We start from the raw sequence: 26,329 nt of genomic DNA, 5'->3' as shown, positions 1-26,329 counted from the left end.
TACACTCTCTCTTTCAACACTATCTTCTTTTGTCTCCCTCTCTCCTGTATCCCTATATATATTCACATCCCATATTACAACAACAAAAAAGTGTGTAGGATAAAAAGCCACGTCGACAACTAATCCATCATTACAACAACTAAGAAACTCTCCTTCTCTGGAAGCTGGTCTCGAAAAATGGCAGGGTTCCATAGTCCCTGGTTTGAAAAAAACAATTGAAACTGAACCGAACCACTTCGCCAGCAAATGACGCACTCCTTAGATAAAGACACCGTTTGCAACCTCCCCTCTTTTTGAGTTATTCGATCCTCTTCTTGCCCTCCTCCGCGTTGAGGTACCGCGCCGTGCTGAGACCCCTCTCGTGCTTGGCCACATAGGGTCCAATGACAGCGTCCTTGCGTGCCTTGGCATAGTGCTCGTTGTAACCCTCCACGGCGTATGGTCGGGGGTTGAGACGGGGCCAGTTGACCTTGGGAACAAGTTAGTTGCTGCTTGGCAAAGGGCATGGAGGGGAAGACCTACATAGAGCATGCCGTGGCTCCAAACGAAGCTAAAGGTCCAGAGCGCGACAATGGACCAGAAGAAAAGGAAGATACGCATGGGCAGGACGCTCGCGTCCGGAGCCCGGCGGGTGAAGAGACCGACAAAAATAATAAATGTGCTAAATGCGAGAATATAGGGAATTGCCTGGATCAGGATGGGACGGCGGTCAGTGAAGACAAGAGTGGTGCCGATGTTGGTGGAGCCAGGCCTGTAGGCTCCGAGGAAAAGATCGAAAGAGTCCTGTCGAGGACCATCAAGGAAGTTGTTACGGAAGTAACGCGTGATGCCGATACGGGCATCCTGGAGGGCACCGACCTTGGTTCGGTTGCCGGTTCGGGTCACGTCCGTCTTCATGGCGCCGGTGCCGGCGTAGGCGGTGGAGATGACATCGGCATTGTCAGCCCAGATGTTGCGGAAGATATCCTCAAAGGCAGCGTCCTCGTCACGGAACGAGGAGCCCCGAGCCATGAAGCCAACATCCTCAAAGATGCGGTCAAGGGTGTGGCGGGCGAACATGCTCTGGACCACGTTGGTTCGGTCGAGACAGTCCATGCAGTTGGTGCGCATGACGCTGGTCTGGTACTTGCGAGCATCGAGGTTACCGTCGATGCTAGATGGCGTGTCGACGGCCCGGAAGTAGCCTTGCTTGTCGAGGGCATCGGCCAACTTCTCGATGAGGGCATATGCCTTGTGCATTTTCATGCCCTTGGTCTCACTATGGTAGTCAAAGTAGACGTAGTGCAACCGGTCAAACTCATGGCGGTTGCCCTCGGGCTGTATAGTGGTGAACTTCTCGTCGGTGACGAGGTCGGCCTCGTGTAGCTCCTTGGGCGAAGACATGAGCTTCTCAACCATCTTCTCGTACGAGTCCTTGACCCGACGCTCACGGCCCTTCTGGTTGACGAGGTTGATGAGGTAGTTGTCACCATACAAGCGGATCTGCTCGTCAAAGTGCTTCTGAGAGGCAGAGAGAGCCGCATCGATACCGCGGATCTGGAGCTTGGGAACATATCGCAGGCTGTTGATCTCTGCCCAGAACGTAGGAACACTTCCGCGGGTCTGGACGTAGGAGAAGATCTGCATCTCTTGGCCAGCGCCAGCACCGTACTTGCCACTCTGCATGTCTGAGCTGCCTGCATATCCACCGAGTCCGCTGTTGCTGTCATTGAGAATGATAACCTGCTCCGTCTCGTTGTAGTTGGCTACATGTCCTTCCTCATCTACACCGCGTGTAAAATATCTTGTACCGCCTCGGTGGCGTGAGCGTCGAGAGATGAGCACCATCGTCAGAGGGTTGCTCTTGAAGGTGGTGGGCTTGATCTCGAGCATGCCGAATATGCATGGTAGGATGAAAGGGTCGATGGCCGGTTGCGCACCGGGTTGGGATCGGGCGCCGTTGTTACGGAACTCAATCAGGTCGCTCTGGAGATACTTGTTGAAGAAGAAGCGGTCATCGGCCCGCATCCACAAGGGCTTGGAGGTGTCGGCGGAGGACTGGCGCTGGAAGGAGTTGGTAAGGTCGATAGAGTAGGAAAAGTACATGGGCCCGGAGGCAAGGAATGTCTTGAGGAGCTCGATGAAGACGTCCTCGTCGGGGTCATGGATCAACCGCTCGCGCATGGGTAGAATCTCGGTGGCAGCGACCTTGTAGACCATGTGGCCCTTGAGGCGGCCCATGGGCTGAGCCTTTGTGATGAAGATGACATATTTGTCTTGATATGGTCAGCGTTGTTGCACCAGCCAGCACCAGCTAGGGTTATCCAAGCGGTTGGCGCAGCAGAGACGAACCAAGTCGGAGCTGGATAATTCCCAGAATACCGGCAATACTCGAGACACGAGTCGCTCGCTTGGCCGACGCGGCGCCGCCTGGGCTCAGACGAAGATCGCCAGTAGGACGGTCGATGACGAGGGCAGGCGCATCGGGGGACGAGGGCGAGGCGAAGGTGTACGAGTCGTTGGCAACCTTGACATTGATGTCGCGATAGGGGAGTTTGGAGGCGTGGAATTGTGCCATCATGGGCGGTGTGGTCAAGCTTCCGGGAGCTTGGTCGACGGAGCTTGAATTAAGTTGAAGGTCAGGAACGGCCGGAAAGCTTGTGAAATTAAAGTGCAAGCTGGGGGACTGGGGAGTGGCCAGATCGGCGACTTGTCTGCCCTTGAAGGCTAAGAAGGAAGGGAAGGGCCTGAAAAAAGGGACTCGACGCGAGGGATGGGCCGAGATGATTGATTAGAACAGAAGCTCAAGACGGCGTGAGCCATGAGGCCAGCGAAGCTAGGGCACAGCCACATGGATAAGGGAAGCCAAGAGTGCTTGTGGCGCACCGCTCTAATGATGCACGTCACAAGGATGAGGCTTGTGAATGGCCTGTGAAAAGGGTGGAGGGCCCGAGGTACTTGCTAGTCCCGCCATGACGCCCCAGACATCCAGGTACCGCCCTCTTTGTGAGGTCAGATTGCGCGTGCTTGCGTGCGTAGGTGCTCCAGCGATAGAGTACGTACCCCTTCTCGGACCCCCAAGACCCCGTCCAGGCCGTCCCGCCGTATCCTACAGTGGCACAGCCGCTAGAAAAAGGGCCTGCCTGGCACCCTGACGTGTGCCTCGTGAGTCTCCAGCCAGTCACGACCAAGGCAGCCGCTCTAGTCGGGTTCCTCTTCTCAAGGCCGTCGCCATCCCAAACCAACTTAGAGCCCATCTCTTCGCACTCGCCTCTCACCTTACAGCCTCCCGTCGACTCTTCCTCTCTCCATCTCTTTGTCCGGTTGTCCACTGCTGCAGTTATCCATCCTATATCGACGCTTTCGCTGTCCCTGCGCATCCCACGGCCGAGTTCTCGATACGCTGCCCAACCCGACGTCGCTCCACGCCGTTGTCTAGGACACGTCCGACTGCCTGCCCCAACCCCCAGCACCAGCAGTCATACCGCCACTACCGCCGGCCTTCGCTGAAGCTCCTCCGTGCACTCTCATCTCGACACAGCATCCCCGTCTTCCAATATGGCTTCCCGAGCACCTCCCGCTGGCGCCCGCGGCACCAACACCCGTTTTGCGCAATTCAAACTGGTTCTTCTGGGTATGTGACGTCCCAGCTACTCTTCTAATTCGTCAGCCCGGTTCATTAGTCGCTAAACACTGTTGCAGGCGAGTCTGCCGTTGGAAAGGTATATCACAGCGATGGCCTCCACCATGATTCCATACTGACATATCTGTTCAGAGCTCAATAGTTTTGCGATTTGTCAAGGTAAAAGCGACTTGATCCCCACGTCATTGTGCTCGGGGCTCATACATATACCCTCTAGGACCAATTCGATTCTTATCGCGAGTCTACTATCGGCGCTGCTTTCCTCACCCAAACCATTTCGCTCGACGAGAACACCACTGTCAAGTTCGAGATCTGGGATACGGCCGGTCAGGAGCGCTACAAGTCGCTGGCTCCCATGTACTACCGAAACGCCAACTGCGCTGTTGTTGTCTACGACATCACCCAATCCGTATGCCCAACCCCAGGCTGAACTGGACCCCTCAGCAACATGCTAAACTCGTACCAGGCATCACTAGACAAGGCAAAGGCGTGGGTCAAGGAGCTCCAACGCCAGGCAAACGAGAACATCATCATCGCTCTTGCAGGAAACAAGCTGGATTTGGTCACGGAGCAACCCGATAAGCGTGCCATCCCCACAGCCGACGCCGAGGCCTACGCTCGCGAGGCTGGCCTCCTCTTCTTCGAGACGTCGGCCAAGACAGCCGAGAACGTTGCGAACCTCTTCACAGCCATCGCCAAGAAGCTTCCCCTGGACCAGGCCGGACCCCGACACGCTCGACCAGGCCAACGACCAGGAGTCAGTCTGGCTCCTGAGAATTCCAACACCAACATCAGCGGACCCTGCGCCTGCTAAATCCCATTCCGAGTTTGAGTCATCGAGATTAGAGGCAACCTTTCACTACGCTCCCGCGAATTCACCACACAAGAGAGCTCGGCGCGGGTACATGTATAGCAGGTATCATTCACAGGCTCCGATCCGAGTTGCTTAATGAGCTGGGGCGCGTCACATACTTACTGGAGTCTTTGGGTTTGGAGGGAATCAGTTCAGTCCATACTTTTTAATACCGAACTTGAATTTTGTCGCGCGGTGGTTTAGGTGGTTCCCGAGTGCTTACCACTGCCCCAGTTCAGCACTTTGGGCGCCACGGAGAGATAGAGTGGCTTGCTGGATGAATGAGCAGGAGAGTTTGTACAAGGCGCTCTGTAGCATTTCCCCATTATGTTTTCAGCGTCTGAATAGACCGCTGTTGTTAGATCAAGGTGAACTGAAGTCATTTGATGACGAGTGACTGCTTCATGAAGTGCCGAGAAACGCCAGACAGCACGACGCGGGGTAAGTACTAGGCAGCTGCATTTGATATCAGGCATCACTTGGTTGAGACCAACAACATCCCTTAAACACCAGGTTGTATCTCGATATGTATTGTGACGTGGTTGACATAGAAATGGGTCATCAGGACCTTGGCCACGCTCACATGCGATAGTGTCACTACCGGCTCGACTACATGTTGGTATGACAGCCTTGAAAACAAGATTTACCAAGGGAAAATACGGGAAAATGAGACAAACCATAACCGCATGTAAATAATCCGTATTTAAGCCAATTCCTATCGTAATGGGATATTCTCATGTTCCGCTATCCAACTGCCATTATCAGTACCAGTATCAGCATCATTGTAGTTGCGTCACCCGGTTCCTGCCGCTCGGGCATGTTAGCGGATCCGGAGCTGGCTTTAGCCGAACTTTTACCCTGAGCGTTTTTGAAGCTGCTCTCAACTCCATCTAACCGAATTCAACCCGCATCGCGAACCGCGCCCTGTTCGCCATTGCATTCCCTCATGTTGCGAACTTCGCTTCGGTCTGTGAGGGTGCTCAGTGGTAGGCCCTCCGTGGCCGCTGCCGCCCGCCAATGGCCCATTGCGGCCTCGCGGCGCGCTGCCTTCGTCGGCCAGGTAAGCTTGCCCTTCAGACGTCACCAACGGATGCCGGGAATCGCTAACCTCATCTCCCCAGCGTCACTATGCTGTCGATAAGAAGCCCGAGTCCGAATCCTCCCCCATCCTGCCGAACTCCCAGGCTGTCGCCTCTGACAAGATCCACGAGACCACCATTGACGATGTCGGAGAGACCAAGGCCGCTACTGTAGACGCTCCCAAGACGACTCCTCCTCCTCCTCCTCCTCCTCCCCCAGCTCCCAAGAAGAAGGGATTCTTCCGCAGACTCAGGAACTTTGTGTTTACTCTGTTTGTCCTTGGTGCCGTCGGCTTCGCCGGAGGTGTCTGGTATTCTCGTATCAGCGACAACTTCCACGACTTCTTTACCGGATACGTCCCATTCGGCGAGCAGGCCGTACTTTACCTCGAGGAGATGGAGTACAAGAAGAGGTTCCCCAACAGCGCCACCAGTGCCAAGTCTCGGGATGCGGATGGTGCCGTCAGAATCCCCGCCCAGAGCGGCGCCTCGTGGAGGGTGGCCGATGGTACTCGACGCTCCAGCGCTGGCCCTGTGCCTGCGAAGCAGGAGGAGCTCAAGGCTGAGGTCCCCAAGCCCAAGGCTGCTGAGCCGAAACCTACTGCTAAGGTTGTTGAGAAACCCGCACCTACCCCCGCTCCCGCTCCTACTCCTCGGTCCGAGTCTGGTTTCAAGGCCCCCGAGGTCAATGAACCCTCTAGGTACCCTCCTCTGAAGCCGATTGACCTTCTGTCATTGGATGATGCCAGGGAGCCCGTCATTCAGGACCTCGTACACATGGTGAATGACCTCATCCTGGTCATCAACGCTGATGGTGCCCACGGCCGCTACGGATCCTCCGTCAGCAAGGCCAAGAATGAGATCACCAAGGTTGGAGGTAAGCTCAAGGCCATGAAGGAGGAGTTCGAGAAGAAGGCCGCCGGCCAAGTTCGGGACAAGATCGACGAGTTCGACAAGGCCGCCACCGACCTGATTGACCGTGTCGAGAGCGCCATGATCACCCAGGAGAGCCAATGGCGACATGAGTTCGAGGAGGAGATGAAGAAAGTCCGCGAGAACTACGAGGACCGAGTCAAGGTTCTTCTTGAGCGTGAACGGAAGCTCAACGAGGAGAAGCTCCAGAACCAGCTCCTCGAGCAGGCCCTTGCTCTTAAGAAGGAGTTCGTCAAGGATGTGGAGAACCAGGTTGAGCAAGAGCGTGAGAGCCGACTAGGCAAGCTGACTGCTCTGTCCTCTGCCGTCGCGGATCTCGAGAAGCTCACAACCGGCTGGAACGAGGTTCTTGACAGCAATCTTAAGACCCAGCAGCTGCACGTTGCCGTCGAGGCTGTGCGAGCAAGCCTAGAGGATGACCACCACCCTCGCCCCTTTATCCGCGAGCTCGTGGCTCTCCGAGAGATTGCCTCGGACGACCCCGTTGTCAACGCCGCCATCGCCTCTGTGAACCCCACCGCCTACCAGCGCGGCATCTCTACTTCTTCTCAGCTGATTGACCGATTCCGCCGTGTCGCTAACGAGGTCCGAAAGGCCTCGCTGCTGCCTGATGAGGCTGGTGTTGCCAGCCACGCATCCAGCTGGGTGCTCAGTCACGTCATGTTCAAGAAGCAGGGCCTTGCGGATGGCAACGATGTGGAGAGTGTCCTGACCCGCACCCAGACATACTTGGAGGAGGGTGATCTGGACTCGGCGGCGCGAGAGATGAATGGCCTGGAGGGATGGGCCAAGACTTTGAGCAAGGACTGGCTGGGTGAGGTTCGCAAGGTGTTGGAGGTTCAGCAGGCTCTCGACGTAAGTGTATTCTCGATTGATTCTGACCAATCTGCTAACACGATAACTAGGTGATTGCTACAGAGGCCCGTCTGCAGAGCCTCCGTGTGGATTAAGGTTAAACTAAACAAAAGGAGCCGTCTCATTTGTTCTGTATATTTGTCCCTGGTGTCGTCGTGTCTAGAGGGGTTCAATGCCCGTGTATTAGATAGCAATAGACGATGAGGGCGTGGCACCATTTGGTTGCTCTCAGGTGACCAGTTCTTGTCGATCGGCGTGTTTCCACAGATGTCATCTCACCCTCTATCAAATCTGGAGGCCTCTGTCGGCAGCTTGGCATTGTGCTGGGATGCAATAAACTTTGGCGACTCTTCGCATGTTGCTCGGAACGCTGGCATATTGTCACGGGTTGGTTCCCCTCCATCGGGCCGTTACCGGATACTTAGGGAAGGTTGTTGCTTCATATCAACTCAAGTATGGCCTTGTTCTCTAAGGATACCTCCCTGCTTGGTTGGGAACTGGTGGCTAACAAGAAGAAAAGAGGCACGGTTCTAAAGGCCTCGACTCTAGCCTCACCAGCCAGCCAGGAGCGCCGAAGGTTTCGGTCAACTCTAGGTGCAGGAAGCCTCGCTTGTGGCACCGGCAGGTGTCAGAGCAGGTTGGCGACCGGTAGCTGTCCAAGGCAGCCTGAGTAGGACGGGAGGGGTGTGGTTTACGGCCAAGTCGCCGTCCATGATGGCATCCACGTCTGATGTGACACGCATATATCAAGTCAAGTATTTAAATCGCGTGGGGATGCTTCTTGATGCTTCCGTCTTTCCATCATCCTCTCGAGTCTAATCTTGATCTCGCCCTTCAAACTGAAGGATGTCCAGCCCAACAAACTCCGATGCCGACCCTGTACGTAGTAGTCCATAGTATCAACCCCAGCTATAATATACTGACTTCACTTAGTCGGCAGGCCTGGTTTCTAATTTTCGACAGGCAACAAACGAAACCTCGCAGCCCGGCAGCGGAGTTGGCATTTCCCGCATTTCGTGCAGATGTCATCTCCAAGACGAAATGGTCTGGGCCCTAGACATTATATTCGTCTCGGATCTGGATGTTCCAGACGATACCATGCCAGAATGGAAAGCCTACCTCCAGGTCAGCGCTCACGATGTGCCAAGACTCATGAGGGAGGGCTTCTACTGGAGCGAGGCCAACGTCGATCAGGAGAGGGGAGAGTATGCGTGTTATCCCCGCGAGGAAAACCCAAGCCTCCCAAGGTTCTGCCGCACCTACTACCTCGATGACCTGGAAGATGATCCGCAGTGGATGGCCCAGCTCACGGTGCACTCTCACGAACTTCACGTGCTCTCGGAGTTTAGGCTACGGGATCTTAGGGTCGAGGATATCCTCTCGGCGATGGCATTTCGCCCTCGCGGCCACCGGGTGTACTACTATCACGCCCATAAGCCGCAACATTGTATCAATGCCATCTACGACAACATGCCGTTGAAGGGCTGGTGGCCCTGGCCAAAAGAGGAGGAAGCAGCGGGCGAGACAGAGGACGACACAGAGAACGAAGCAGAAGTTTAGATTCTGGTAATCAAGGCAACGGTTGTTTACTTATTGCCTTCAACCCTGACTGGATGGTTTGCAAGTCTCAAAACCTTGAGGGGGGCAGCTGGAAGATTGAAAGGGTGAATTCAGATAAGTCTTTGCTAAACTTGAAAATAACGTAAAACCATAAAAAAATACTAAAAACATGAGCATATTTACCTAGGTCTTTATTTATCCACATCATTCTCTGACAGTGAGTTAGGTAAGTGGAAGAATAGGTTGTGATGATGATGAAGAAACCATGATTAATCCAAGGCCAAGGCTCCTCTTGGTCGACGAATTAGGCAGTCTCTTTTCCCACTTCAATTGACACCACCAACAAAACCCCTAACCTCAACTCTACACAGTACAGCACATCAATCACTCATAATGGGCGATTGATGATTGTAAAATAATGCGATACTGTTGCTCACTGCTCAGCAGCTACGCCAGAGTGCGCGTCTTAGCCATGAGCTCGACAAGCACTGGTCGGTGTCTCAGCACCGCATCTCGCAGCTACAGCGAGGCTCTCGGCCTCCTCTCGCAGCTCTACTCCAACCGCCAAATCACCCATCTTTTTGAAAAAACTCCTGGCTCCAACTCTGCAAATAAGCCAGCCGAGGATCTCAATGCCTTGGCCATCCCAGAAATGCGCCAATGGCTCCGCCGCGCAGGTTACGAGCCCAAGGACCTCGCCCGCCTCAGACACATACACGTCGCTGGTACAAAGGGGAAAGGCTCCGTGAGTGCTTTTGCTACTGGTATGCTGCGACAATACGAAACAGTTGGGACATATACGAGCCCGCATCTCGTCAGCCCTCGAGAACGCATTGCCATCCAAGGCGAGCCGGTCTCCCAAGGCCTCTTTGCTGAGGCCTTCTTCGAGCTGTGGGAGCGATTCTCCGACAAGGCCAAGAAAGAAGGCATGAGCACTTCAGAAGCCGAGGGACCAAACTCGAAACCCTTCTTCTTCCGGTTTATGACCATCCTCGCATGGCACATCTTCCTACGGGAGAAAGTCGACAGTGTTGTTCTCGAGTGTGGAATCGGTGGCGAATACGATGCTACCAACGTGGTGCCGCCCGAGGCTGTCTCGGTCGCTGTCTTGACACAGCTGGGTATCGATCACGTTGCCATGCTAGGCGATACGGTCGAGAAGATCTCCTGGCACAAGGCCGGCATCTTCAAGCCCGGCGTGCGTGGTTTCGTCCGCAAGATAGAGGAGAAGCCCAGCGTGAGGCGTGTCCTGCAAGAGAGAGCGGCAGAGAAAGGTGCCGAGCTCGTTGAGCTAGATGACGCTCTTGTTGAGCGATGGGGAGGCGTGCCAGGCAGGCTCCCTGGCAACTTTCAAAAGTACAACCAAGCACTCGCTGTGCTCGCTGTGCGAGAGCATCTCGGCATGGGCAGTGACCCCAAGACTGCCCTTCTGGACCTCCCAGACAAGATGGTCCAGGGTCTGAAGGAGGCAAACATTCGAGGCCGCTGCGAGGTCATTCAACAGGGGCACATCGGATGGCATCTGGATGGCGCACACACCAAGGATAGCATGCAAGAAGTTGCCAAGTGGTTCGTCGCTACACTTGGTCCAGATGAGTCGGCAGTTCTCGTCTTTAACCAGCAAGAGAGAGACGCAGCTGAACTCTTGACGGTGCTGCTCAACGCTATCCGAGATGCATCGGGACGAGAAAACATCTTTAGTCATGCCTTTTTCACAAGAAACGACCAGGAGAAGCCGGTCGACGGCAAGAAGAGAGACTTGGAGGTACAGCTTCGCGTAGCCCGAACGATGGATGAAAGGGCACCTAGCTGCCACACAAAGACGTTTGACAACATTCAGGATACAGTCGCTGAAGTAAGAAAGATTGCGGAACAAGGTGGCTCACATCAAAAGGTCCTGGCGACGGGGAGCATGTATCTTGCAGGGGGTATCTTACGGGCCTTGGAGCCCGAGGGTCTATTATAGATGCCTTCCTTCTAATATGCCCATCTACCTATCCAGAGGAACGCGCCTCTATTTTTGTCAATCACAGAGCGTCGGCCTTTTCCAGAATGCCCAGGGCTCCACCGACGAGATGCAGACTCCCTGTGATCAAGGCCTGCACTGTCTCACCCTCGGGGAGACCCTCACTCACATGTCGGGCATAGTCGATAGACTGCTCAATCGTCGGCATCACCTTGACGGTAGCTTCAGGGTCCAGAGCTAGCCACTTTTCAGCGAAGCGATGCTGAACCGTCATCTTGTCGATCTCAGCTGGATCGTACTGTCGGTTGACAAAATCGCGCTTGTAACCAGAGGCGGCGTATGTGACGTTGGTGCAGAAGATGACATGGTCGAAAGCAGGTTTTCCATCTCGCTTCGTCGCCTTGAACACTGAATCAAGGAAGTCGACAGCCTCGGAGCGACCTTGCTGGTTGAAGATCATGACACGAGGGCCAGGGCTAAGGGGGGAGTTAGCTTCGTGAATAGGGGCTGAATATGGAACAACATACCGTCCTGAAGTTTCATCCTTGAACCACTTGGCCGACATCTTGAGACTGTCAGATGTGTGAGCACCATCGACGTGCCAGGTCACCTTTTCCTCCTTCTTGACTTCGCATCGACCTCTCCACACAACCTTTTCAAGACCTTCAACAAACTCTTTCGGTAGTGGTTCCGTCTTGGGTGGTAGAGGAACCCCAATATTTTCCAGTGCAGTCTCAGCTAGGGCAACAGCCAGAGTGGCATTGCGTTTCTGAAAGACGGCGTCTGGTCGGATCTTGACAGCCTCCAGTCGAGGATCAATATCCAGAACCTTTAGGTCAACCTTCTTCTCCGCTGCTCTCTTCCTCAGGACCTCGTCCGCATCAGGGACCTGCTCAATGGTAAAGGCCGCGCTGCCCGTCTTCATGATACCGGCCTTGTGCCATGCAATCTTCGCAACCGTGTCGCCCAGCGCAAAGACGTGATCGATGCCTAGGGTGCTGATGCCTGACGCCACAGGCCTCTCAACGACATTCGTCGCATCATATTCACCTCCAATACCTGTCTCATACACGGCAACATCCACACCCTCCTGAAGGAACACATGCCAACTCATCAACGTCAGGTACCGTGCGTAGATGGGCCGGGGCGCCATGAGTTCATCGCCTTCCCCCTTGGGCGCCGCCTCAAGACGGTCCCAGACTTGGAAAAAATACTTTGCAAAGAGCTCCTCCGAGATTGGCGTCGAGTTGATGCGGATACGCTCGCGGACAGCAATGAGGTGCGGAGAGGTGAAGAGGCCCGTCTTGCGCAGGGCAGGATACGAGTTCTGGTACTGGGAGAGAATAGAGTCGACGAAAGCGCAGGTGCTTCCCTTGCCTTTTGTTCCTGCTACGTGAACTATCTTGAGGCGATCCAAGTCTGAGGGCTGTTTCTTGTTAGTCATGATATCAAGCGGTTTTTTTGCCAAGCCCTTACGGTATAGCCGATCCGATGAAGATAGGTCTTCATCTCTTTGATAGACACGGCATCTGGTCTGATACCAGCCTTCCTCCTAGCCTCTATTATATCGAAAGGCGTCTGAAGTGAGTTGAGCGCATCAATGGCGTCCTACAACCAAGTCAGCCTCACGTCTATCACTGCGGGGGTGAGAACTCTACATTGTAGGATCGACTTGAAGAAGCCATGGTGTATAGGGAGGCTCTTGAAACTTCTATGAATCTGAAGGGTTGCCTAATAGCTCGCCAAGATACATGACGCATCGAATTGGGCGATGTCTTTGAGGGTGAAAAAAGTTGGTGAGAGGGGAATGTCTTGGAGCGAGTGAGTCGCTGAAAGCTCGGGTAATCCACTCGTGATGGAGGTCGTGGTGATGCAGGTTTAGTAGGCTGGAGGTCGAGGTTTCAAAAGAGTCAAAAATTGCTTTAATGAGTCCTGGATAGTTGAGCTTGTGATCTTTTGATATACTTATCTCTCTTCTGGTGAGGCAAAATTGTACTCACTCGTTGACGCTGCCAGAGACCGTCGGTAACTGTCCGGCGCCGGCGCCTTTACTACGGCCTTTCGGAGGCGAGTCCGCTAATAAAAGTTGCCATGGTTTATAGAATTACAGTCCAGCATAGAGCATAAACAGAGGCTTCTGGCACATTCAAATGCATACTTCGATTCATTCCTGAAAGTTTTGAGATTTTCAAAATCACCAAAAGACTGATACTACATCGCTCGCTCCCACCCCCCAACTCCCCTGTCATGCATCGTCTCTCGGCGCCGTCTCCGAAACTCCGGAGCCATTAACCGATATTGTAATCATCAACCACGCCGTGTCTATCCAACACCATCTTGTTCATTCCCTCCTGCAGCGACTCTGTAAATTCTTTATCGTATTTCTTGCCGCTTTCAAACCATGCCAGCCTTCCTCGCCAAGTGAGCCAGTTCTCTGCCATGACGCCCTCGGGGGCTCTCAGGATACCCGTCGCCAAGTCGACGATGTGCTGCTTGGTTCCCGGTCGTCGATCACTGTGGGAGAAGAAAATCGTCGCTCCACAGGTGCCACAGAAGGATCTCAAGACTTCATCTGACGACTTAAAGGTCTTTGCCGTGCCGATGAGGAGGTCGTCCTTGATGGGAGGCTCACACCCCGAAAGGGGGATAAAGGTCCATCCCACGACATGAGTCCCATTGACGAGGCGGCAGTCGTCACACGCATCAAACGTGGCATGCCATTTCGACTTGTCCCTGTGAGATACGAACTGGGACATGTACTCGTCGTCCATAACCTCCTGGCTTGGTCGAGGGATCGTGAAGGAAACACCCTTGCATCCGCACTCGACGCGAAGACGTTCCTTTCCATCCTCACCAACCTCGGGACGTGATTCGACGATCTTTGCATCCGGCCTGTCATCAGGAGGGTTCCAGTCGATAAAATCTTGGCCCCTCGTGTGCGTCAACGCCTGCGCAATGCCACCATCCTTTGTCGACTTGCTATAGATGTGCTTGCGGATGTGAAAGTACTCAGAACCGTCGATAAAGATGGAGGTGGAGAGCGTCCAGGTCCTCTTATCGATCGCAATGCAGGCAATGTGGCAGCCGCAGGTTGAACAAAAGTTCCAAGTCCCAATCCCCTTTCCGACGAGAAAGCCCGTCATGTTCTTCTCCGACGATGGTGCCACGAACTTGGGGATGACGTCCAGCGGTAGCGCCGCATGAAAGATGCATGGTGCTCCTGAGCCATATCTGCAGAGGCTGCAATGACAGAGATGGGTAAGAAACGGCAGAGAGGACACAGGCACGTCGACTTTGAAGTGGACAGATCCACAGAAGCACTTGGCCTCGAGGGTCTTGGTGTTGCTGGACTCTGTCATGACTTGATGCTATAGATAATGGTCTAGCACATCAAGGCCAAGATGTAGGAGGACAAGTTCTCGTCCACCCCACACGACCATTAGGTGGCTTTTATACTGTAAGACACCTAAAGCACTCGATCCTTCCCTAGGGTCTCACCCAATGCCTATCAGATTTACCAAGATCCATGGCTGATATGTCAAACACGCCTTTGTGCTGTCGCCTGTTCGTGAGGCAACCGTGAATGACGTCCCTGGCGCTTATCGTATGCCGGTGTTTACCCGTCACGTTAAGCTTCAGGCACCCCTGCCATTTTTCCTCATCACTCATCATCATCGCTACCCCCGACAAAAAAAAGTTCTGTTTCCGCCACCAGCGCCTCACGGCAGCTGCATCAGATCGGCAAAATGTCTCCAGGCAAAGACAGTCTCCAGGATCTCGAACGGCACCGGCAGCAGCTTGAAGAAAACGTCAGCAAGCTGCAAAAGGCCCTGCAGCATTGGAGGACGTGGGATGCCGAGTATGAGGCTCTCAAGGAGGAGGTCGACGCCGTGTGCAAGACAACCGAGACAGAGCTAGCCACAATTCAAAATGGCTTCGAGGGCGAGCTCGTCAATCAACGTGAGATCGATGAGATTTTCGGTTCAAAGAATCGAAAGTCCAAAGAGCAGATCCTGAACGTCCTTGACCGACGCATCGACTATGTCACCAAGAACATCGAGTCGCTGGAGAAGCAGATTGAGGCGGCAGAGAATAAGCTTGCCGCGGCTACAGTTATCAGTCAGCCAGATGCCACCGACGAGGAGGGTCTGCCGATCACTGAAATTATTGAGCAGCTTGACGACGACGACAATGTCGTCTCTTACAGGCTGAACAAGCCTGGCGATTCGTTGCCTCAGGTTCGAGAGGCTCTCGAAAAGGCTGGTGTGAAGGATCTCGAGGAGGATGAGTCGATATCAAAGGAGGAGGCCACAAAGGAGGAAGTCCCTAAGAAGAAGGAATCGACAGTTTCAAGGAGCGCTCCAGAGTCAGCAGCTGCACCAACGCTATCACAAGAGCCTGTACAGCCTCTGCCCTCTGCCAGCAAAGGAGTATCGTTTGCCGCCGACGCCAAAACACAAGACGGACCTACCCCCCAGATTTCACGGAATGCCAAGCGCGTCGAAGAAATCATGAACCACGCAAAGGAGCAGGAGATGATCAGTAAACAACAACCAATCATTCCCGAAGACGATGACGAGGAAGAAGCAGAGTTGCGCCGACAGATGCTCGAATACTCGGGCGAAATTGGCGCTGTTGTCGCAGAGTTGCAACTAGAGGAGGGAGACACCGACGATGATGACGACTACGATTTTGAGTATAGCGACGAAGGTTTTGAGGATGATGACGACGACGAGGACAAATATGGCCGGTCTACTGGTCGCATCGTGACAGATGGCTACCGTCGAAGGATGCTCGAGCTTGAGAAGAAGCTAGGCATCAAGTCGCGTTTCACTGAAAAGGCCGAGCAAGAGGAGGAGGATGCGGAGTCGAGTTCAGACGATGAGGGTATTGGCCGCATCGTTGTGAAGCGAGAGGCCGAGGCATCATCGTCAGCATCAAAACCAGCACCCACCAAGTCAAACATCAAGGAGAAGCAACCCGAGGCATCCAACGGCAAGAAGGGAGTTCGCTTCGCCTCGAGTCTCGACATTGCTCCCGAAAAGGAGCCCACGACGCTCCCGGTGAGGGAGGCTCCTATTAAGGAAAAGGAGCCTCTAGTGGAACCACTGAGTGACGTTATTGAGCGATCGGGCCCTACCAAGACCCCCGAGGTCAAGTCGAATCGCAAACCTTCTCGCTTCAAGAAGGCTAGGGATACGGGTGTCCCACCCGGCCCTCTTGACGTCCCCGTCAAGTTCCTGGATCAAGATCGACCAACGGCGCCCACGGGTCCCGAAGGAACAACGTTAGCTGACACGTTAGTTGAGCGCGAAACAAAGGCAGATCCACAGCCCCCGGATGAAATTGACGATGAAATGATCCACCACGAGGTTGCTGATGAGTATCAGAGAATGCGCAAGAAGTTTATCCAGCGAGAAGGTGGGTTCCTCAAGGAAGATGAGTCTCCGATCCAGCCCTTGGACGAGCCGGACGGAGGAAAAGAGAGGGTCAGCCGGTTCAAGGCGGCGCGACTCTCGAAATACTAAAGCGAAAAAAGTCTTGGTTGTTGGAGGCAATAGTCGACAGAATCGATTGTTCCCTAGCATATTTCTGATCGAGTTGAGCCGTGTGATGTGGCATCGTGACGAACTCTGCTGACTTGATTCTTTTGCTAACAATGTCTGCCATCTGCCTCTTGTGCACCAGATCTGACTGCAGGATTTTTGAGGAGGTGATATCACAACGGAACGCTTTCGTCTGACAATTGATGTGTTGCAGCTGTTGGTCTGCTTCCACATTACTGTGCGGTTCCAAGAGCAAATGCGAATGGTTCTCTGACACCACTATCCTGAGCATTTTTGGCTCTTTTTGGTGGTTTTGGTGCTTCGTTAGACCATTTACATTTCAGCATTCATTCATTACCTGTCATCCTTTTGGCCTCTGGATAATAATAGCCCAATATCTTGGAAGCTGGTCCGTGGTGTTTCAGTGAGGTCATTGCGAGGCTTATCCATGTGCCGTATCGGTCAAATGCGGGGTGGAGCTTCCCGGAAGTTCGGCACCGCATATATCGGCAGCCAGTGCCGCTGATGGCTGATGGTTCCAGCGGCTTGGACGAATGGTTTACGCACGGCGACTCCATCTCGGCCTCTGATTGCCGTCCCTCGAGGGCTCATTTCATGGTCGCTGTCCCTGAATACAGTAGACCCTGGCCCGGCCCAGCCACGGCTGCTCCCGCGGGTACGAGTCGGCCAGAGACGTTGAAGAGCCACCCGGCAAACCGGCACCGCAAGCGTACGTCAGTGGTATCAGGAGCTGTGATGGAGGCACAACTGGAAACATGTTGGCGGCCTCTGATTAGGGGTCTCGAGCTGTCTCCCTTGAGCTACGCCTCATAGAGCGCCACTGTCTGGCTACTTAAGAGACGACCTCCGGCTATGGGTTGCCGTTCTACTGTACCTACGCAAAGAGATACACACACACACATCCACCGTTACAAGTCACAAACTCTGCAGTCTTTTTCCTACGCTCTACCTTATTTCCAACCTTGTTCCATCTGCAATCATGCCTGCCTCCATGGAGCCCACCCAGCAAGCCCCCATGACGACTGATAATGGTGACATTGTCACCCAGCAGCCCGTGAGTTTTATGTTCTAGAACGACACTCGACCCCTGGAGCTGGAGCTAACAGACTCTCTCAAGACGGCCGAGCCCCAGCCAGAGATGAGCATGCGCGGTGGTGAGGAGGCTGGCTGCGAGATCTGCTGCGGCCTCTGCGCCTGTGACGAGGCTTGCTGCTAGACGGCGGGTGGTAAATGATACAACAACCTAGAGCCTCTGCTGGTGTGAAAATCGCCTAGACGCTGTGGGAAGGAGGGGAGTTTGGGTTACTTTTGTTGTGATTTAGCAGGAGTCATCTTTATGATATCCAATGGAGCAATGAATATGCCGTTGGCCAAGCATATACTATCTTCTCTCGAGCAATGACTGCCGCTGAGTGATTAATGAGCGAAGTGCTACCTAGTCAACAAACTCTCTTAAAGAAACCAGTCGCTTGGATGAAGAGGCATGTATCAGTGATCGTCACTTGTCTGTCCAACACATTGTTCAGGTAGAAGTTCCCACAACGGTCCTCCGTCCTTTGTTGTTTTTGTTGAGATGCTTGATCAGTCACCAGAGTGTGATCTTTATCCCGAGTTGCAGCCGTAGTTAAAGTTGACCAACAAGATAGATCACATAAAAAAATGACAATTCCTCTGGTTACACAGGATATGTAGTCGAGTGACGGTCTTATACATCAAAGTCTTGGCAAAAATAGTGCCAAACGGCAAAAAATGGTGGTTCCGCCCGGGATCGAACCGGGGACCTTCTCGGTGTTAACGAGATGCCATAACCAACTAGACCACGGAACCGGTCGTTGGATTTGCTGAGAGAGGCATCCGCAGTTTGGGTTCAGGATTCTTGGTTTCCCGCTGTCGCGCCGTTGTCGCGATGGTTTCACCTTAGGGTAGGACTGTGAATGGGCTGTGACCAGACATAAGACGAGAGGTAAGTAGGTAGTCAGCCAGTAATTAATTAGTTCTTGCCAGTATTTTGTGTTCAAAATACGATGTGCTTATTATTCCCTTTATTTCTACCCGTGAAGTGTGGTTTCTAAGCTCTTTTCTTTGCTCCCCATGTAAAAGTTCATATTTCATGAATTATCATCAACTTCGACATTCACATCCGAACTTCACCATTACAGTAATCAGTCTAACGTAAGATAACCTCAACTTGCACCAAATAATCGTACATGAAGCATTTACAGGTGAATATTTTTACATTGGGTTGTGCGTACATCATTTTACCTTCGTAACATTAGACAGCATTGGTCCAAATTGACAACCACATGTTATACAGAATCATACACAGACATTCCTTTTCTCTATTTTCCAGACTTCCCAAACAGAGACGCAACATAATCCCCAAATGTCGAGTTGCCCTCTGCTTGCCGCTGTTTCCTCTGCTCCGCCTGTGTGTCCCAGATCTTCTGCACGCTGCCCGCGACCTCGGCCTTGGCCTGGAGATCGGCCCTCAGGGCAGCCTCCTCCATCGCCCGCTCCTCCTCCGGGAGCTTCTCGAGCTGCTCTTTCCATTGCTGCTGGAGCTCCTCGGTGGGTGTAACCGTTGGACCCTTGGACTTGGGTATCGCGGGTTCGAAGACTGGGATAGGGAGTCCTTCGGCCTTGGCCTTTTCCACGGCATCCTCGTGCTTGATCATCCGTTGGAAGAGAGAGTCGGCGTGCATCTGGATGTCTTCCTCCACTACGGCAGACCTGCCCTCGACCGATCCGTATCCCAGCGCACGAAGGAATCGCTGCGCATCATGTTAGCCAGCATCAAAGACCGAGACAAGTAGCCGTAGCCATACCGATTGCATCATGTAGCACCGCTCAAACCTGCGCACTTGGTGCCGGCACATTTGAATTTGATCCTCCCATGTGCCGTGCTTCATGCAGTTCACCCATTCCTCCTGGTGCTCTGCACAGTTCTCCAGCGCAGCCTTTCCAATGGCCTCCTTCCTCTCCTTGTACGACTGGAGGACATTCATGAGCTTATCATGATCGCTCGCAGTCTCGGCCTCGATCTCGGCCAGCGGTTGGTAGTTCTTCCACAGGTGTGCATATCGTCCGTCCTGGTACAAGCTCGCCGAGGGCACGGCCGGCTTCTGCGCCTGAGCCGGTGCTATCGCAGAATTGTCATGGCTGGGTTCTTGGGCTGGTGGAGGGGGGTTCGCGGGTTGCTTCGTCGGGTACTTGAGGGGTGATTCTTTTTCGAGAAAGTCGCGGAGACTGGGATCGAGTTTTCCGAGGGGATCCGCCGATTTGTCGGTGCCGAGGATGGAAGAGATCCAGCCCATTTCAGCTAGAGGTCTGAATTGGCAGCTGAGCGTAAGGATAGGGATTGGAGGTCGAGTCGTGAGTGCGAATATAGAGGTCTCGTCCGAGGTTGAACTTTCACTGACCTTCAATTGCGATGGGTGGAGGTGCGAAATGCGCACATGCACTGTGCTAAACACGGTACATACAAATATCCCGTGATGACTTCAACTGATTTATTGTATAATGCTTCTGACTCTCAATTCGGTGTGGTTCACCAGACAATAAGTGCCTAGGACTGACCCTTCGAATCATGCTCCGTGTTAACCGTTTACTAGGCAATGCACCGGTCGCCAGCCGACACAGAGCCCGCTGGCTTGACAACTCAAAACATCCATTACACTGGCACCGCTCACGAGAAAGAATAGGTCCTCACTAGGCACTGGCATTTTCTGGCCCGAGATAGTCAAAGGTATGAACGTAATCTTGAGATCATGACGACCCTTTTCCTAGCCATATCACGCCCAAAAGTGAACCATGAACCCCAGACAGACAATTGTCTTCGTGAATCCTTTTTATTCGCGATTGCATCTATAGCACAACCGTTTGCAACGCAACATCCGGTGCCCGACCCGTCAGAGGAAACTTCCCATCCCCCCTGATGCTTATCACGCCAAAAACAATGCCAGAAGAGTTCCAATTTAGAACTTGCTGAACTTCTTAACAGCCTTGCCAGTTCGGGGCAGCACGCGCAGGACGTTGAATCGGACCTTGGACAAGTTAGCAATCATTTTCCCCTGTCGCGAACTGGCAGAATCCTCCAACGTACAGTCTTGCTCAGGGGCCGGCACTGGCCAACGGTGACCTGGTCACCCTCCATGACACGGAAAGCGGGGGAGACGTGGGCGGCAACGTTCTTGTGTCGCTTCTCGTAACGGGAGTACTTGGGGATGAAGTGGAGGTACTCTCTTCGGATGATGATGGTTCGGTGCATCTTGGTGGAAACGACGGTGCCGGTGAGGATACGGCCACGGATGGAGACGAGACCGGTGAAGGGGCACTTCTTGTCTGCAGAGTCAAAATGTCAGCAATGCGATTCAACATGGAGTCGTCTGGTCGCCCAAATTGCGCAAGGTACGCTCGAATGCATCTCCATTCTCGCGAGTCCTCTTGAATGCGCTCCACCTCCAAAATGCTTCTCCAGACCAAATATTGTCCACATCCCACGTACCGATGTAGTTGCCCTCAATGGCGGCCTTGGGGGTACGGAAACCCAGACCGACGTCCTTGTACCATCGTCGGCCACCCTTGCCCGGTCGGGTGCTCTTGGTTCGGGCCTTCGAGTTCTGGAAGATGTGAGGCTGCTTCTGGAAAGCACGCTCCGACTGGACGGTCAACTCGGTCGCCCTGATGCAGAGGTTAGCGACGCGTTCGTTCGGGACATCGTGTATCGATCGTTGCTGAGGTTCTGACTGACATCTTGAATAATCCTTCTCGGGCAGGTACCGTAACGAGAGGGCGTGTCGTGGATTAAGCTGGGTGAGGCGAGGTTGAGAGTGGCTGCGGAGGTCAGTTTTCGCAGATGGAGAAGTAGGGCAAATCACACACCAAAATTTCCGTGCAGTTTGGGACTTAGGGCTTGTAAAATTTGGGATTGGCTGTGCAGCCGAGCGCCACAGATTAGGTAATTAAGCGAGTGGGGGATCTGTGGCTGACACTTGAGGGCTCACGTGAGCAGGCGGGGGATTATGCTTTGGTTCAGAGCATGGCGGGAGACTTGGCAAAGTGGAGCCCCTCCCCCCTGTTGCTACCGCCCAAAGTAAACAAACACGGTCCGTCGCGGGAGACAGCCCACTACCACTTTATCGCCGTCGCGTCCAGGGTTTGGAGTTGGCTTCAACTTGACAAGATCCGACAACTCTACCGACAATGGCGCCTGCTACTGATGCCACTGTGCCCGCCACGCGGCGCACGCGCAGGTCTATCGGCGCGCATACCGATGTTCGCAAAGCAATGGAAAAGGAGAATGCAACGGTCGACGTCACAAGTTCGTTGGCTGCGAGTCGCAAGAAGTCAAGAAGTAAGAGTTTGGGTCCAGGCGGTCTAGATGCCCTCATGAAGGCAAATGGAAACAGGCGCCTGGTAAGTCAATGCCCTCTCAACTTGCGTTATATCCATCTAACATGATGTAGTCTCTTGCCGCCTCGAACAAGGCCCCCCGCTCTATCCTCAAGCCGACCATTCCCATACCCGAAATCCCACCCATGAAACCGAAGGTACCTGATTTGATCGACTTTGGTGGACCTACACGAGAATCTCCGTTCGCAGATCAGTCCACCACTGAATCCAATGGGTCCAAGATTGCCGTCAAGACTGAGGAGGAGCAACAAGCCGCCGCCCGAGAACGCGAGGAGCGAGAGCGTCGTGATGCTCGTCGAAAGTCCCTTGCCAACCGCCGTGTTTCCTTCGCGGCTGAAGCAACCCTGCATACCTTTCACGAGGTCGAATACATGCAAGACTCTACAACATCCACCGACTCAACCAGGAGGAACTCTGCGTTTTCGAATAATGCCCACACACAGCATGGGGCCTCATCGCATGCTGCTAGCGATCAAGAGGAGAAGAAGCAACGAAGAAGCTCTGGCCTTCCACCCGCAAACTTTCACAACCCGGAAGATGACACGGCGACATCGACAGTCTATAGTTCAGACTCCGAGCCAGCAGATGCGGTGGAAGAAGTTGCCGACGTGGAGGATGATGGCGAAGACGACGGTTCAAGCAGCGACTCTGACGATGGAACGATGCTCACTATCGATGAGGTGACGGGGACAACAGCCGCATCAGACCGATCGATTGATTCCGACGAAGAAGAGTCCTCAACGTTGGACGAAGCCCTTAGACTTGCTGCTCGAAGAGCCGGCACTCAGCGTCTCGATGAGGATAGCGATGAAGATCTCGATGACGGCGAGGAGTTCATTCCTTCTTTCGGATGGGGCAAAGATGTGAACAAGCCGACTGTCGCTGCACGAGACCAAGAGAATCTACCGCCACCAGTTCAAGCCCAACAAGCGCAATCAGCTCAAGCCGACGATGACGATGACGGATCAGATATGGATATGGACATGGATATGGATATAACACGGGCGGTTGGTGGCATCATCAAGCCTCAGCCAGCACAGGAACGTGATCCAGATGAGGACATGTCTATGGACGTTACCCGTGTATTTGGAGGCATCATGAACCAGAGCAAGGCGCAAAAGCCGGTGCCTTCGCCGGATGACGAAGATGATGAGGATGATGCCCCGATGGAAGAGGCCACTATGGAGTTTACCACGGCAATTGGTGGTATCCGTCGGCCAGTTCCCGATGAGATGGACGAGTCAGATGGGAACGAAGACATGTCGATGGAGCTGACGACAGTTATGGGTGGAGTTCTCTCACAGAAGAAGAGAAAGAGCTTGGGAGTTTCTCGGCGAAGGACGGTCAACCAGGTAGACGACGAGGATGAAGACGAAGACGATGCGCCCATGGACATGACCATGGGAGTTGGCCAAATTCTGACCCGACCATCGAATACCAACGACGACAAGGACGAGGACGATGGTGATACTACCATGGGTATGGAAATGACAACTGCCATTGGCGGTATTCTCAACAATGCCCTAGGGAATGCACGAAGCTTGGGCAAGCGGGTCATGGAAGAGGAGGCCGACACACCAGACAACCCTGATGAGGCTCTCCAGGCTGCGATTAGCAAGAGTACTCCTGCTGAGAAGCCTGAAGCCCAAACAGCCGAGAAGCCAACTACGACACCTAGCCCGGAGCCCTCATCTTCTCAAGCGAGCAAGCTGAAGCGTAGCGTTGGACCCAAAAGTACGACGCCTCAATTCGCTCGCAGGTCTAGCAGGACTCCATCTCCTGCCAAGACGTCAACTACACCGCAGTCGATGCCCAAGGCCAGGACGCCGACATCCGCGAAGCTATCCACGCCTCAAATTGCCCCGGCATCCTCAACAAAGACCACTCCCAGAACAGCAGAACGCAAACCACGGTCTGCCTCTCCGAAGAGGCCATCTTCTACTAGATCCAACAGGATCAGCTCTAGAACCCCATCCCCGGTTAAGGCTACGCCGAAGAAGGGTCTGTTTCAGACCAATACTGGAACAGGCAGTCGAACTCCAACCGTTGTGTTGACACCCCAGAATCGTCGACTGTCGGGTGTCGGTGCTGATCGAGCTGGACTTGGATCTCCACAGGTTGCCGCCCTTTTTGACCGCCGCGGTTCTATTGGTGATATGGCCACCGAGTTTGTGCCTGGAAAACGTGGTGTTACGTTCGATGATCCGAAAGAATTGGTGAGCGAAGTGGATAAGGAGGCTCAAGAAGAGGAAGACAAGGAGAACCGCCGAAAGATTCTCGAGCGAGAAGCCGATGGTGCTGAAGCTACACTTAATCTTCGCGAAATGATTGATAGCCTCAGCCCGAAGCGGAATCCGCTCAGGGGCCGTAAGAGTCTTGCTGTTGGAAGCGCCAGAGGACTCCTCGGAAAGCGACCCAGTGAGCTGGATGATGACGAGGAGGAGGAGAACGACGGTGTCAAGAGACTCAAGGGTCATCAAGGCAGTCCCGTCAAAAACGTCCGACTCAAACATCCCCCCAAAGCTGAGACGACGGGGAAGCTCACGCTGTCATTCCGAAAGAGCTTACAACCCAATAGCGCCACCCCGACGTTGTCCTCACCCGAGAGACAGGAGCCGGCAACGACACCAAGACACCAGGGAAGATTCAAAGATGTTGATGATGATCGGACTGGACACTCGGTAAACTTTGATGAATCACCTGTGAAAGATGCCGGGCAACTCGAGAACGAGGTTGACGACGACGAAGAGCGAATCCACCTTCAGGACTTCCTCAACATGACGTCGATTCGCTTCATGGAGCTTACAACCACCAAGAGGCGACACACGACAGCTCCCGGAAACCTTGACAACGGGTTCCTCCAGGAAGGGGAGGAGAACCTGTCGCTGGAGCGCTGTGTTGTTGCTGGTGCCTGTACAGTGCCAATGCTTGAGTTGTATCAACACTCTTGCCGGGAGCTGAAGAAGTACATCTCTGAAGGCCGACGTATTGTCAAGGAAATCGAGATGGACACGTTTGAGGAGAACCCGCCACTATTCAAAGAGTACATGGCAGCGACACCCGAGATCAAGACTCTTATGGACAAGCAATTCATGAATGTCAAGAACCACGCCCGCCTTCTGAGCAAGGCCATGTGGTACGAGTGGCGAATGAAGCTGCAGGATGGACTGAAGGAGGGTTTGCTCAGGATCGATGAGGGCATGGAGGTGGACAAGGAGTCTTTGGACCAGCAAAAGAGCCTTCTCGACTCTGTCCTGCCCGCCATCATGACTCGGTACCAGTCCCTCGTGGAGGAGAGTGGTAACCTTGAGGAAGTAGCTCGAGAACTGGCTGATTGTGACCCAGCTGATCTTGAGGCTGCTCGTGAGGAGCTGTCGGACCTTGATCAAGATATCGAGCTTAAGAAGAAGCGTATCGCGGATCTCCGGGAGCAATTCCAAGCTTCGGAAGTCGAAGTAGAGGATTTGGTGGCACGGAAACAGAAGTGCTTAGAGGACATTAAGGAGTCTGAGAAGATCAGAGAAGAGTGCCGTGGTTGGACGAGTACCGAGGTTAACAGCCTCAAAGGTATGTATCCCTCTTTCAATATCTTTGTTGTGTTATTCAGTAACTAACATCCATCAGCTCGCGTGGACGCTATCGAGAAAGAGCACGGCTGGGCCGTGACTGGAATCTCGGGCACAGTCCTTTCCATGGCCTACAAGCGTGAGATCGAGATTGTCTTTGACATTGCCTCGTTCAAAACGCACCGACCGAACTCGACGATCGACCTGTGGTACATTGCCGACAGCCGTGAGAAGAACCCGCTCCCTAAGACAGCAGAGAAGGAGTTCTTCTTGCAGTGTATTCGAGACCATGTTCGTGCTCTCCCCCAGAGCCGAACCGAGGTTTCTCATCTCCTGAATATGGTGCGAGCAGCTTGGGACAAGGCCAACCTGGTCTCGACACAAGTTGGTCGTATGAATGCCTCGTTCCCGACGACTGTGCAAAAGACATCTGACTCAAGCGTGGCGATCACGACTTCCCTGCTGCTTGTACCCCTGGAAACCCGGGTGGAGGTCAAGCTGAACCTGCTGGGCCAAAGTGGCCCTGAAGGACTGGATGTAGCTGTCACCCCTGAGGCCAAGGTTTTGTATGGTGAACACTTCAACGTATCAAAGGTGGCCGAGTTCCTTGGGTCGAGGGTTGGCAAGGCTGTTGGTGCTGGGGAGGAGGAATGGAGCAATGTAATGGTTGAACTGCATACAAGGTTGATTGCTCGGGGCAGGAAGTGAATCATGGCTGAATCGGTCAAGGATAATGAGTGATGACAGGACCGGGAACACGTGATGGGAGGCATTGGCGTTGGTTGGATCAGAGATACCTTGGTTTGTGTGCTGGACTTTGGCGATATATGGGTGTTGAGGGAACAAACAGAACCCCTTTGTTAGGTGTTTGTTAAACAAAGACTTTGTTCGACACGACTTTATCCTACATTGTCTA

At 53.6% G+C, this 26,329-nt stretch overlaps 12 protein-coding genes across 12 annotated transcripts; 7 read left to right on the top strand and 5 right to left on the bottom strand.

Moving 5' to 3' along the window:
* Nucleotides 1-298: 298 nt before the first annotated feature.
* NCS54_00148000 (SAC domain-containing protein) lies at nucleotides 299-2,557 on the bottom strand (the record flags this gene model as incomplete). Its single annotated transcript, XM_053147106.1, has 3 exons — nucleotides 299-469; nucleotides 523-2,255; nucleotides 2,332-2,557. The coding sequence occupies 3 exons, from the start codon at nucleotides 2,555-2,557 to the stop codon at nucleotides 299-301; spliced, it is 2,130 nt and encodes a 709-aa protein (XP_053003081.1).
* A 980-nt stretch (nucleotides 2,558-3,537) lies between these two features.
* On the top strand, nucleotides 3,538-4,436 carry NCS54_00147900 (Hypothetical protein; the record flags this gene model as incomplete). Its single annotated transcript, XM_053147105.1, has 5 exons — nucleotides 3,538-3,613; nucleotides 3,682-3,701; nucleotides 3,755-3,781; nucleotides 3,840-4,031; nucleotides 4,089-4,436. The coding sequence occupies 5 exons, from the start codon at nucleotides 3,538-3,540 to the stop codon at nucleotides 4,434-4,436; spliced, it is 663 nt and encodes a 220-aa protein (XP_053003080.1).
* A 943-nt stretch (nucleotides 4,437-5,379) lies between these two features.
* NCS54_00147800 (MICOS complex subunit MIC60) lies at nucleotides 5,380-7,437 on the top strand (the record flags this gene model as incomplete). Its single annotated transcript, XM_053147104.1, has 3 exons — nucleotides 5,380-5,535; nucleotides 5,597-7,342; nucleotides 7,393-7,437. The coding sequence occupies exons 1-3, from the start codon at nucleotides 5,422-5,424 to the stop codon at nucleotides 7,435-7,437; spliced, it is 1,905 nt and encodes a 634-aa protein (XP_053003079.1). The 5' UTR covers nucleotides 5,380-5,421.
* Nucleotides 7,438-8,188: 751 nt separating this feature from the next.
* On the top strand, nucleotides 8,189-8,902 carry NCS54_00147700 (Hypothetical protein; the record flags this gene model as incomplete). The annotated part of the gene is made up of 2 exons (XM_053147103.1): nucleotides 8,189-8,221; nucleotides 8,276-8,902. The coding sequence occupies 2 exons, from the start codon at nucleotides 8,189-8,191 to the stop codon at nucleotides 8,900-8,902; spliced, it is 660 nt and encodes a 219-aa protein (XP_053003078.1).
* A 418-nt stretch (nucleotides 8,903-9,320) lies between these two features.
* On the top strand, nucleotides 9,321-10,868 carry NCS54_00147600 (Folylpolyglutamate synthase; the record flags this gene model as incomplete). The annotated part of the gene is made up of 1 exon (XM_053147102.1): nucleotides 9,321-10,868. One exon carries the CDS (start codon nucleotides 9,321-9,323, stop codon nucleotides 10,866-10,868), a length of 1,548 nt encoding a protein of 515 aa, XP_053003077.1.
* A 61-nt stretch (nucleotides 10,869-10,929) lies between these two features.
* On the bottom strand, nucleotides 10,930-12,553 carry NCS54_00147500 (Folylpolyglutamate synthase; the record flags this gene model as incomplete). The annotated part of the gene is made up of 4 exons (XM_053147101.1): nucleotides 10,930-11,344; nucleotides 11,396-12,294; nucleotides 12,345-12,476; nucleotides 12,527-12,553. The coding sequence occupies 4 exons, from the start codon at nucleotides 12,551-12,553 to the stop codon at nucleotides 10,930-10,932; spliced, it is 1,473 nt and encodes a 490-aa protein (XP_053003076.1).
* Nucleotides 12,554-13,156: 603 nt separating this feature from the next.
* Nucleotides 13,157-14,227, bottom strand: NCS54_00147400 (CENP-V/GFA domain-containing protein; the record flags this gene model as incomplete). Its single annotated transcript, XM_053147100.1, has 1 exon — nucleotides 13,157-14,227. The coding sequence occupies one exon, from the start codon at nucleotides 14,225-14,227 to the stop codon at nucleotides 13,157-13,159; it is 1,071 nt and encodes a 356-aa protein (XP_053003075.1).
* Nucleotides 14,228-14,557: 330 nt separating this feature from the next.
* NCS54_00147300 (DUF3835 domain-containing protein) lies at nucleotides 14,558-16,396 on the top strand (the record flags this gene model as incomplete). Its single annotated transcript, XM_053147099.1, has 1 exon — nucleotides 14,558-16,396. Exon 1 carries the CDS (start codon nucleotides 14,615-14,617, stop codon nucleotides 16,394-16,396), a length of 1,782 nt encoding a protein of 593 aa, XP_053003074.1. The 5' UTR covers nucleotides 14,558-14,614.
* Nucleotides 16,397-17,414: 1,018 nt separating this feature from the next.
* Nucleotides 17,415-17,651, top strand: NCS54_00147200 (Hypothetical protein; the record flags this gene model as incomplete). Its single annotated transcript, XM_053147098.1, has 2 exons — nucleotides 17,415-17,489; nucleotides 17,553-17,651. The coding sequence occupies 2 exons, from the start codon at nucleotides 17,415-17,417 to the stop codon at nucleotides 17,649-17,651; spliced, it is 174 nt and encodes a 57-aa protein (XP_053003073.1).
* Nucleotides 17,652-18,774: 1,123 nt separating this feature from the next.
* NCS54_00147100 (Hypothetical protein) lies at nucleotides 18,775-19,830 on the bottom strand (the record flags this gene model as incomplete). Its single annotated transcript, XM_053147097.1, has 2 exons — nucleotides 19,261-19,830; nucleotides 18,775-19,206 (listed from the first exon to the last, which is right to left on the bottom strand). Exons 1-2 carry the CDS (start codon nucleotides 19,747-19,749, stop codon nucleotides 18,775-18,777), a joined length of 921 nt encoding a protein of 306 aa, XP_053003072.1. The 5' UTR covers nucleotides 19,750-19,830.
* A 579-nt stretch (nucleotides 19,831-20,409) lies between these two features.
* On the bottom strand, nucleotides 20,410-21,187 carry NCS54_00147000 (40S ribosomal protein S11-B; the record flags this gene model as incomplete). The annotated part of the gene is made up of 4 exons (XM_053147096.1): nucleotides 20,410-20,478; nucleotides 20,538-20,776; nucleotides 20,940-21,115; nucleotides 21,186-21,187. Coding segments are annotated over 4 exons (486 nt in total).
* Nucleotides 21,188-21,637: 450 nt separating this feature from the next.
* NCS54_00146900 (Spc7 domain-containing protein) lies at nucleotides 21,638-26,121 on the top strand (the record flags this gene model as incomplete). The annotated part of the gene is made up of 3 exons (XM_053147095.1): nucleotides 21,638-21,850; nucleotides 21,901-25,414; nucleotides 25,472-26,121. 3 exons carry the CDS (start codon nucleotides 21,638-21,640, stop codon nucleotides 26,119-26,121), a joined length of 4,377 nt encoding a protein of 1,458 aa, XP_053003070.1.
* Between the last annotated feature and the right edge of the window lie 208 nt (nucleotides 26,122-26,329).

This window comes from Fusarium falciforme, chromosome 1 (genome assembly GCF_026873545.1).
Source record: "Fusarium falciforme chromosome 1, complete sequence".
NCBI lineage: Eukaryota > Fungi > Ascomycota > Sordariomycetes > Hypocreales > Nectriaceae > Fusarium > Fusarium falciforme.
This window is presented reverse-complemented; position numbering and strand designations above follow the sequence as displayed.